Genomic DNA, 12,026 nt, shown 5'->3' on the forward strand with positions numbered 1-12,026 from the left:
GGGGGAGCTCGCTGTAAAGGAGCTGTTCTCCTTTACAGAGGGAAGGCCTTGGCTGAGAAGCCGACTAGTGCTCTTGCCTCCTGTGGCCCCGGGAAAGAGATGGCTGTGTTGGCAGGAGGCTTGGACAACCCCACCCCACCCCACCCCACCCCCACCTTGAGGCCTGGCCCTTCTGGGCCCCTTGACCCTGCAGGGCATGTAGGATGTGTACCAAGTTCTCCAATGCATTCTGGTTCTCTGCCTTTTCTACCTGGAATCTGCCCAGAAAGGACTCTCAGCTTGGCTGCCATTTAGGGGACCTGATATCTGAGGATGCCCTAAGCCCCTTCTTGCCTGCCTCTTTCCACAATCAGTAACTATCTGTCCTCTCTCTGACTGGCTGAACAGGATCATCTGGGTCCCTCCTGCCTCTGCTCCTTGGCTTTTGTCAGTCCCTCTCCTCCTCTTTGCCTTTTCATGAGGTTCGTGGGGTTCTCAAGGCAATTATACTGAGTTTCAGTAAGCTCTGGGAGTTGGTGATGGATAAGGAAGCCTGGCGTGCTGCAGTCTGTGGGATCGCAAAGACTGAGCAACTGAACTGAACTGAACTCCTCCTTACTCATTGCCTGCCTTTCTCAGTTGCTCCCCAATTCTGTGTGCCAGACTCTCTCCTGATCCCCTTCTGTCCATTTTCAACACACTCTCTCTCTCCGCTGTCTGTTTGGTCCCCTTTTATTCCCACAGTTTCCCTTCCTCTCACATCCTGTCTGTCTGGGTCTCCCTCTCTGTGTCTCTTGCTCGGTCTCAACCTATTTATCTTGATGGGCCTCTGATCTTGGTCTCTAATCTCTGTCTTTTGATCACTGGGTGTCCTTGACCTGTGAATCGGGATATAGACGTAATGATAGCAGAACTAGGGAAAGGACATTATGAGACATAACAACTAATAGTGAGCGTTTATTCTTTACAGAAGGGAGGGAGAGCCTTCTCTCTCTCTCTCTTTTTCTCTCTCTTTCTCTCTCTCTCTTCCCCCCGCCCCCCTCCCCAATCTGGGTGTCTCAGTCTGTGCCTCTGTTACTCTGTATTTCTCTTCTTACCTAGTATGTATTTCTTTCTGTCTCTCTTAACCCCTGGGTCCCTCCCTTTCTGTCACACTGGCTCTCTGTCTCTGGTCTTAAACAGTGTCTCTTTTCCTCTCATGACCTCTCTCTCAGACCTGGGCTTCTCAATTTCAGCTTCTCTCTCTCTGGGGCACCCAGGCCTTCCCTGCCATGGGACCTGTCAGCGTTTGGCAGTGGAGCCTGTGGGGGTTGCTGCTGTGCCTGCTGTGCAGTTCGTGCCTGGGATCTCCAACCCCATCCACGGCACCTGAGAAGAGGGCTGGGAGCCAGGGGCTGCGGTTTCGGCTGGCTGGTTTCCCCAGGAAGCCATCCGAGGGCCGTGTGGAGATACAGCGGGCTGGTGAATGGGGCACCATCTGCGATGATGACTTCACGCTGCAGGCTGCTCATGTCCTATGCCGGGAGCTGGGCTTCACAGAGGCCACAGGCTGGACCCACAGTGCCAAATATGGCCCTGGAACAGGTGAGCAATGCTTCAGGCACAGCCTAGGTATTGCCAAGGTACAGCCTAAATGTAGGGGAGGGAACAGCCATGGGGACACAGAACACCAAGAACAGCCAGAGTCAAGTACACCCGTGGAGGAGAACATACAGCTGCATGAACTTAGGCTGATCAATGCCTTCTCTGAGCCTCAGATGCCCCCATGTGCAAAATGACTAGATGATCTGTAAGTTACTTTCTTCTGCCAAAGTATGATTCTACAAAGCCACATGCAAAGACAGCCTGACGCAGATGAGCCCTGTATGATTAAAGTACAGCTGGTTTCATGGGAAGCTGAGAGCAGGTAAATGATGTCTGGACGTCCCAAAGACAGAAGTGATCACAGATACTGCAGCCAACAAGATCAGATTATAATTTAGAGCTGAAACTGACAAGCTGGGCTTCCAAAGACAAGTATAAACTTTAAGATGTGGTTAGTAGGGGTTTAGGAGCAATTCTGAGACCTGGGGGCACTTGCATTGTATAAACTCACATTGGAATTGGTAGAACTGGTGCAATCTGCAGTTAACCCCCAATTCCCACTGGTTAGACCACATCTGGAATAAAGCATCACTTTAGATGCCACATTTTCAAACAGACAGTAGAAAATGGAAGCACTGGGCATTTCCTGGTGGTCTAGTAGTTAGGACTTTGCGCTTTCACTCCCGAGAGCACAGGTTTAATCCCTGAATAGGGAACTTAGGTTCCTGGAAATGGAAGTACTTTCAGAGGAGAGCTAACAGATGTAAAAGATTGGAAGCCACGTTTCAAGGAGGAATAGCTGAAGAAAGCAGGGATATTTGACATGAAATGAAAAAGCTTTGGATAATAATTACATCATGGTTGAATTCAAACTTGAAGACAGTCATTTGACTGAGGGACTTTTTCTGGGTGGCATCAAAGGACTGAATCAGACCTGGAGTGGAGGAAAGTAATAAAAGAATCTCAATAGTTTGTGATAGTTCCGATAGCCTGATGGGGCAAGAGGTAGGTATCCCAGCAGAAGCTGGGTAAGTCCTGTCCGGATATGCATGAGGGTTCCCTGCACATGGCCCTTTGAGGGGCCACCAGTTCTGAGAGAAAGTCAGTGATACTCATTTCAGTTTGGCTCAGGTCAAGAGAAGAACACGGGGCAGCATGGCAGCACAGAGCAGTCACATGGGAGAATGGAAGGCTGAGGTGAAAGGATCTTATGTTTCCAAGTCCTACAAATGGCTCAAATCCCTAAGCCCTCATGAATTGGCTGTATGGTCCTAGGCAAGTTACTTCACTTCTTTGAACTTCAATTTCTTTATACAAAATGGTGATAATATCTTCCAGCAGCTCTGTTCTAAGAATGATCACATATGTACATACCTTGGCAGAGTGCCTCACACACACTAGGCGGCTATCACTGAATGGGTAAGGACAGATCAGAACTTCAGTGTTGACTCTTGGGTTTTTTATTCACCCTACCAAATTCTTGGGTATCCCCAGAACACTATCAACCGTCCATCAATCCTATGCTCCCATTCCTATTCCTTTCCAGGGTCCCCTGTCCCTTCCCTACCCATTATCTTACCAGGTGTGAGGCTTCCATGCTCTCACCAACATCCCCATGCTACCTCTCCAAGCCTCTCTATCCCCTTATCTCCCCTCCCACACAGGCCGCATCTGGCTGGACAACCTGAGCTGCAGTGGGACTGAGCGGAGTGTGACTGAATGTGCCTCCCGGGGTTGGGGGAACAGTGACTGTACCCACGATGAGGATGCTGGGGTCATCTGCAAGGACGAGCGCCTCCCTGGCTTCTCAGATTCCAATGTCATTGAGGTCTGTAGTTCATAAACACACACACACACACACACACACACACACCACCCAGGACGGCAAGACAGAAAGGGCTGTGGGGTGGTTATATGTGGAGATACTAGAATGTAGGGGATCCCATGTGCCCAATGGGATAATTGGGGTCAGTGGGAGACTGGGGGAGTGGGCAAAATGATAGAGCTCTGAGACACTGCATAGTCCAGGTTTATTTTAGCATTAGCATTCAAGTTACTAAGCCTGGCATGAACCTCTCCAACTTCATCCCTGGTCCCCAGGGCACCTGTGCTCTCTCTCAGCTCAGATATTCCTGAGGGAACATTTCACTCTTACTTTCTCTTACTTCTTCAGTGCCACTTCCTCCTTAAGTGTTCCCTCAGGCTCCAAGCAGAGTTAGATGCTCCTTCCCCAGCTTCTTCTGGACCCTTAGTCATTTCTCAGAGCCCAGCAAGTCCTCACACTCTGGTGGCTGCACCACAGTCAGTACCTCACAGAGCGCAGGCCTGCCTCTCAGCCCCATCTCGCCACTGGGTTCACAGCAAGTACACTCAATCAGGGTTTCTTTAGAGTGGCCAGACGTGTGAAAGGTGCCACTGGGATGCCTTCCTCTGCTTGTGGCCCCCTCCCCAGGTAGAGCATCACCTGCAAGTGGAGGAGGTGCGACTTCGGCCAGCTGTTGGAAGGGGCAGACGGCCCCTGCCTGTGACTGAGGGACTGGTCGAAGTCAGGCTTCCGGATGGCTGGTCGCAAGTGTGTGACAAAGGCTGGAGTGCGCACAACAGCCATGTGATCTGCGGGATGCTGGGCTTCCCGAGCGAAAAGCGGGTCAACGTGGCCTTCTACAGGTGAAGCGACGTGGGCGCTGGTGCAGCAGTCTGGAGTTGAGGGGTGCTTGTTAAGGAGCGGTGTTGAGGGACCTCCGAAGGGGTTGGTTCACCTGGGGAGCCGGGGGAAATCTGGAGGCCTCGGTGAAACTAGAGAGTTGAGAAATCTTGGACCATGAAACGGACCCCGAGGCGGATTTGCTGCGGGGACCAGCGAAGCTCTGGCCCCAGTGGCCAGAGCCGGGGAGAGGCGAGCGGCGGCGGTGGCGTCGGGGCCGGCGGTCGGCAGGTGGCGTCTCCGCGCCCCGGGGCCAGAGCTGGGCCTCGCGGGGCCACGCCCAGCGGCCCGGGAGCCCGCGGGTCCGAGTCGGTGGGTGGGGGTAGCGACCACGCCCCGCCGAGGCAGTACCCGGGCGGGGCCTAACGCCGTGAGTCTGACGGCGACCGGCCCGGGGCGCCCGCGGGGCGGCGGTCCCATCCTGGCCGCCAATCCCTGAAGGCCGGAGGGCGCCGGAAGAGGCCGGGGCCCTTCCCTGGGTCCCGGCGGCCCACTAGGCGTCTGTGAGCGCGAGAGCACTCAGGACTGCTAAACTAGTTTTCCAGAATATCCTTCAGCCCTGGAGGCCGGCCCTCTCCACCTGCACTGGAGCCCTGGTGTAGGCGCCGGCTTCCGGGACTGTATCACACTGGGGACCGGCTCTTTGCTTACTGCGTCTCGCTTCCCTGGAGCATCTAATTTGGCCGTTTTAAGAAATTTTGAAATCTCTTTATAATTTAAATGATTATCTTCTTCAGCTGTTCCTTAGACCAGTTTTGCAGGAAGAGCTCCTAACATCTGGGTGACCTTCTACTAGGCACGCTACTTCGGATGTGGGGCTGATCGGGGCAGGCTACAGCATAACAGCTCTTTTTAATGAAAGCATCTAGATTTTGCACTGCCTTTCCGTTGAGGCAGCATCCCACTGCTCTTATTGACCTTGTAATCACCTAAATTAGGTCTTCCCTCCTCCTTGATACTGATAGAGCAGCCTATTTGAACCTAAATCTGTTGAGTTTACCCTATGAAATGTTTGATACATGTTCTCATGTTTGATACATCATTTAAAAACCATAATGATCCCATGAGATTATCTTGAATCTTGACATTATTTTGCACTTGTCATCCCTCCCTGCCCCCTCTGTTCAATAGATATGATAGCTATGCCTCCTGATGTCATCAAAGTGACTGTTAAAATGTGTTGAAATCTTTAGAACCAAAGTCTAACTCCTCTTATGAATCCTCCAGATTTACATCAAACCTTTAATCATTAGTTGTGAAATGTTTTTTCAACAGTTGGGACAAACTGAACACTACATTGATACAGCCAACATTTCATCATCTTATCTGTAATGAGATTATAGGAGACTTTATTAGTCTTTTGCTAAAATCCACATACACTATGTTCACAGCCATTCTGCAATTTTAGGAATCTTAAAGGAAGTCATGGTGGTTTGATTGAGCTGACTTTTACTGAAATCCTTTTAGATTTCTAAGGATCACCATATTTTTTCCTCAATGCTCACAAACTTTCTACTTAATGACTATTCTAGAACATAAATTATCTGTAAATTGGGGAATCCTTTTCCTCCTTTTTGAAAGTCAGTACATTATCCAGCCTCCAGTCTTTTCCATACTTGCTGAAATTTTTTTTGCCCTGGCTCTGAGAGACATCTGAAAGTTCTTTAGGCCCCAAGGAATATACTTTCTCTGGTATAGCAACTCATATACAGTTGAAAACATCTATGTGCTGTGCTCCTCTGCTGTTATCTACCTCGGGCCTATATTTCCCTGTGCTTGTTCTTTACCTTCCCAGAACCAAATCCAGGTTCTGAAAGATTAGTGCGACTTAAATAGCAGGCATTTCAGATGAAGAGGGTAGCATGAACAAAGGTATAGAGAATAAACATTTATTGAGTGCCTATTGTGTGCCAGGGACTGTTGTAGACACTAGGAATTCAACAATAAACAACAACAACAAAACCCCCAAAATCCTTGATCTCATGAACTAGGGAAGAATCAGGAAAAAAGTAAAATTACAAAATGTAAGGATGGCAAAGAGTGTAATAGGTAAAAATAAAGCAGGGAAAATGTTAGGAAGTGGGACTGGAATTGCAGTTTTAAAATAAGTCAGAGGAGGCATCATTTGAGAAAATATTTATAGGGCACAATCTATGCAAAAATCTTGATGAGCATCTCCAGGAAGAGGCATCATAAATGAGAAGATATCAGAATGAGGGGTTAGGGGGAATTCTTGTCATACTCCAGGAGGCCACTGGGGCTGGAGCTAAGGGAACAAGGCAGAAGATGACAAGAGATGTAATTTAGGAGGAGATAAGGAAAGAATGAGGAGCCAGATCATGTAAGGCCATTTGAGAGACTTTAATTTTTACTGTGTGAGATGAGGTTTTGAGCAGAGGCGTGACATCTGTCTTCCACTTTTTGTGTATTGGGCTGTTTTGTTAAGAATAGACTGTAAGGAATGTGTAGAGTCAAGGAGGCAGGGAGACTAGTTAGGCACTTATTGTCTCCTGAAAGCCAACTAAAGAAAGTGAGAGGTGATGTGACCAGTGAAAGTGGTGAAAAAGTGATCAAATTCTGTGTTGAAGATAAAGCCAACAGGATTTGCTGATGGATCCATCGTGGTATGAGAGAATGAGAGGAATTAGGGATCATTCCAAGGTTTTTGGCCTGAGCTAGATATGGAGTTGACCTCATTTGATAAAGAAAACAGTGAGTGGGGCATATTTTGTGTGGGGATGGGAGAGTGGAGATTGTATATTAGGAACTTGTTTTTAGACCAATTAAATTTGAGTTGCTTTAGATACTGAAATGGCGAAGCTATTGGATATATGACTCTAGAGTTCAGTTGAATTAAAGCCCTGAAACTGGACAGCATCACCAAGGGAGGGAGCGTAAATAGAGAAAAGGAGGTGCAGGGACTGCACTCTAGGGAGTTTAAACATTATGAGGTCAGGAAGATAAGGCAAAATGCAAACAGGGAGGTGAGGTAGAAAGAAAACCAGGTGAGTGTGGAGACCTGGAAGCCAAGTAAAGTGTTTCAAGGAAGAGCAAGAGGGATCAACTGAGTCACTACTGCTGATGCATCCAAAAACATGAGGACTGAGAAATGAATAGGATTTAGTAACTTGGATGTCATTGTTGACCCCAACAGAGATGAAAATGAATAGGAAATTTTGAAAGACAGTTGACTAGAGTAGAAGATTTTTGTTTAGTCACTAAGTCATGTCCAACTCTTTTGTGACCCCGTGGACTGTAGCCTGTAGGGCTCCTCTGTCCATGGGATTTCCCAGCCAAGAATACTGGAGTGGGTAGCCATTTCCTTCTCCAGGGGATCTTCCCAACCCAGAGACTGAACCCATGTCTTCTGCACTGCTGAGCCACCAGGGAAGCGAGAGAGAAGATGTATACTGAGAAATAGTGGAAGAAAAATCTGAATGGATAAAGTAAGGCTAGGAAATGGAACACTTTTAATGCCAGAGTGGAGAGTTTTACCTTTATCCTATGAAAAATTAAAAAATAAAAGTACTTGTATGGGACAGTGACAAAAATAAGGCCAGTGTTTTTAAAGTTCGTCTGATAGTAGTGAATTGGAAGAGGAGGTTCTAGACGCAGTAAGAGTAATTAGGAAATATAAAAATGAAGCTGACTAGGAGGATGACAACAAAGAGAGAGGAATGAATAGAGGTAGGATGACTGATAGAACACAGAAAATAAAAGAAGAGATAACTAAAATGATTCTGAAACTGCTCAAGAGAAGGATGGTGCCTGGCATCTCTGGGCTTTAAGTTAATATGAGCTAGCTTTAGACATGGGCCATCCCTGGGAATTTTGAGGCTCAGGAATTGTCCCTAAGTATGCACAGACTCAAGAAAACTTCAGAAATCAGGAATATATGTCTACATATTGGAATCTCTTACCGAATCTGGAATATGAAGGCTGGAAAAGGAGATATATATTAAGTACAGAGTTCATTCTTAGTAGGGAAAGAGATTACAGTGGTCCTGGGAGATTCTGTGATGAGAATTTGATGTAGATATTCCTTCACAGGTCAAGTCAGACAGAGGGAGACTCCTCATAGGTAATACAATTATAAAGGCTAGGCAGGATAGTTATAAACAACTCTGCCTTCCTTGGAGAAAGAAGATGCATCTGGTAGCTTTTAGAGGAAGTTAGTAAGATTTAGAGAATAAGAAAATCATAATGTGATGTATCATATTTCAACTTTGATTTGGTACTTCTACCCTAGAACATGTGAAAGTTGTAGAATTTTAGAAGAGGAAAAGAATGTACATATAACTGAGCCATTTAATGCCTTTTGGCAGGCAAAGAAATTGAGGTTCTAAGAGCTTAAGTGCTATTTAAGAAGACACTCTTCTAGTTCATTTCAGATATTCTTGTTCATATTCAGATATATTCACTGACAGATATTTACTGAGCTCCCACTGTTTGCCAAGCACTGCGCAAGGTGCTGAGAATACAGAGGTGATGAGAGAGTTGATTTGGCACCAGATCATAGAAGACCTTGTAGGCTATGGTAATGATTTGAATCTTTATGATAAAAGTAATGGAAAGTGATGGAAGTTTTTTAATGAGGAGGGCTGTGAGAGAACGTGATCAGGTTTGGGGCTCCCACTTTGACTGCACTTTGAGAATGGTTTAGAGAAGAGCAAGAGCAAATGGATTAGAGAGTCATTCAGGAAGGAACACTGGCAGGACTTGGTTACGGATTGACTTTGGGAGCCAAAGAAGAGAGAGATGTCAAGGTTGATTCCTAAGTTTCTGGCATAGATTTTGCTAAAACAATTGGACCCACATTAAATTTTAGGTAATTTTGAGATATCTAAGTAGGAACATCGAGAAGGCAATGGGATATACAAGGTTAGATGTAAATGAGAACATATAAAGAGAGGATGTGAAGTGAGAAGAAGGCCTTAAAGCTCCAAAAATGTAAATAACTATATAGAGGAGGAGCCTGCAAAGAAGACCAAGAAAGAGCATCCAGAATTAGGACTCAAATAAAGCTAATGGTGTTGTGACAGCTGCTGTCAGATGCTACCAAGAGTCAGTGGTATGTGAGACAAAAAAAAAAAATCTAGATTATTATCACAGAGTGATGGGTAGGGAAAGACAGAAAGGACTGGATTAAGGAGTGAGTGGGAAAGATGATGAGTGTTGACACTACTGAAAAGTTTTTCTACTAAGAAGAAATGTGGGCTGGAGTGTGTGTGTGTGTGTGTGAGAGAGAGAGAGAGAGATTTGAATATGTTTAAAAGGATTCAGTTGAGGGAAGGTTATGTGCAACTTCTCAATTGAAAGAGAAAGGATCCTAGGGGAAGGAATTCAGAAACATTTAGGGGTGGTGGCTTTAGAAAAGAGACAGATATCAGCACTGTCCTTAAGTGCCAGGGCCTCAATGTAACCTGTATTTGCCTGATATATATTAATAATTATATATACCATATAATTATAAAGACCTTATAAAGTTCTTAAATAACTAGAGAAGTACTTCTAAATTTCTAGATAATACTACATTTTTCTGAGTATTGTTACATGATTTCTCTTGGTTACTGGTGAAAGAAAGTGCCAGATACATTTCATTTCAGACATGTTTGAGAAAAAAACATTTGGAGAAGACATTTTTCACTATACTTATCTGATGAAAGGTTCTAAACTCTTAGCAGTGTCTCAGGAAAGGGATCCAAGAGTTATTGTAGACTCTTTGCTAGGAATGTTGAATGTATTGGATGTTTTGGCAAAGATCATCCTCAGGAAGAAGCCAAGGTAGGAAATACCAAGCAGATTCAGCCCTGTTTAAATCTATATATTAAAATCCTCGCACATCTGCACGTAATATACCACATCCAAACATAACTCAAGAGAAGCAGCAGAACAGAACAGACAGGATAACTAAGAGGATAATGGGGAATTCCATACATTTTGTAAAGACAGACAAGACCTGCATTCATCTATATATAGTTGGACAGGACAAAGAGTGGGCAAAATGAAAGTCTTTGAAATCAAAGGGAGAATGAGAGGAGAAACAGACCTAGTTTTCATTCATCAGACTTAAGGTAACCTCCTGAAGAATAAAATAGGTCAAATATTTAGGTCAATTAAGAAGAAATAAGGTTTTAGACCTTAATTCCCTAGAAGTAAGTCTGGGAGATGAGCTGTTTGTGAATGACTAAAGCATGTGGGATTAGTTTAGACAGGAAGGATACTGTCATCCTAAGCATCCTGGCCTCATGCTCCCCCAGTCAGACCCAGTCAATGTCCCTTGCTGTCCAGCCTTGTTCCTTGGTCCTCGTTCACTGGCCTCGGACCTGGATATGCCAGAAGCCAGAGCGCATCCAGAAAATAAATAGTCAGCCTCCCTAGGTGTGACCAGGCCAGTTCTCTCTCCTTGCCTAGTCAGTCTGGCAATCCTAACACCCGTCATTTTAACCTGTCCCCCCAGCCCTCCCCCAGGTTTAGAGCAGCCCTAATATCAGTCCAAGAATCCTGTTCCCCGTCTGCCTTAGCCTGACTTCTGTGGGTCCTGGTACAGGGTCTCTATCAGCCCCGAGTCCACGTCCTTCACCGCAACTCACCTGTCTAGTTCATGTGCTTCTGAGGCCAAACAGCTGTGAAGGGTAGAGCCTTGGGGGCATCTAATGCTATAAGATCCTGCCACCAGGAGACCTCTAACTGCTAAAACAGAAATCTTGCCCCTGGTCCCTGTTCCACCAACCTTTCCCACTTGGTTCTAGACTGTTCCTGACTCTGCTGTTGTCTTATCCTCACAGAAAGTTGAGGAAGCGAGCGGCCAAAGCCTCGGCCCGACGCTCCAAGCCCCTTGGAAGGTAATGGGGCAAGAGCCCCGGGACCTCCTGCTCATCCCTGTGGCCCCAGGAGGTGGATGGATGGAAGGCAGCCTATCCATGTCCATCCCAAAACCCAAGCTGATGAATTAGGGATATGGCTGGAAAATGGCCATTCCAGGAGGGAGGAGTGGGGAGGCAGGCATGCGGGTGGGTAAGTTTTGATTTAGGAAGCACAAGGAGGAAATAATATAGGAATGACTAAGGAGACACCTCCGTATCTTTATACTGCCCCCAAATAGCTTGGACTCCAGCCTCAGCCACCTGCATGCTTCCTCCCCCCACAACTCCTAACCTCCCTTCATTCACCTACATCCCCACACTCTCTCCTCCCTCCACTATTCCTCTCATCTCCTCTCCCCTCCACCTGGACTGACATCACCAGATTTCTCATCACTGTTGCTGAATCCAGAGAGCAGCATGTATTCCAAAAATACAGTTAAGTGGTATTCAGCAGTGTATGTGGAAAATCTGACTGCCTGCTTTGCCCCTTCCCACGCTCTGCATGAAGGGTCCTTCCTAGAGACAGAAAGAAGAAAGAATCCTTTGCCTTTCCCGGGTAATGCACCTGACCACTACTGCCACTAACTTCTTTCTCCTTTTTTCAGACCAGTCACCAAGCTTAAAGCCAAACCCAAAACCCGAATGGGCAGGGGGCCTATTAAGAGGTAAATAAAGTTTAGGCTGGGTGGAGAGGAGAGGGAGTGCCAAGTGATGAGTCGGGGGCATCGGGCTGTGGTTAGGAAGGGGTCCAAGAGACGCCTCCACAAGGAGGTGGAGGAGCAGCAGCAACTGTTACAAGCCACCTTACAGATGATTCACCACAATGTAAAGTAAGATCGGCCCTTTTGTTTGGTTTTTTGTTGTTGTTGTTGGGTTGTTGGTTTTTTTTTTTT

The 12,026-nt window shown here is 46.4% G+C and overlaps 1 protein-coding gene across 2 annotated transcripts in view; it reads left to right on the forward strand.

Moving 5' to 3' along the window:
• The window catches only part of LOXL3 (lysyl oxidase-like 3), an 18,087-nt gene that overhangs the window by 509 nt on the left and 5,552 nt on the right, over positions 1-12,026 (forward strand). The window contains exons 2-4 of one of the 2 annotated variants that reach the window (XM_010829709.1): positions 1,215-1,563; positions 3,228-3,391; positions 4,016-4,230. In XM_010829709.1, the coding sequence (XP_010828011.1) occupies positions 1,251-1,563; positions 3,228-3,391; positions 4,016-4,230 (692 nt within the window). In that variant the 5' untranslated portion in view covers positions 1,215-1,250. The remainder of the gene's footprint in view (positions 1-1,214; positions 1,564-3,227; positions 3,392-4,015; positions 4,231-12,026) is intronic. The other variant, XM_010829710.1, reaches the window with a different exon arrangement.

The sequence above is a fragment of the Bison bison genome, unplaced genomic scaffold (assembly GCF_000754665.1).
Source record: "Bison bison bison isolate TAMUID 2011002044 unplaced genomic scaffold, Bison_UMD1.0 scf7180017864508, whole genome shotgun sequence".
Taxonomy (NCBI): Eukaryota; Metazoa; Chordata; class Mammalia; order Artiodactyla; family Bovidae; genus Bison; species Bison bison.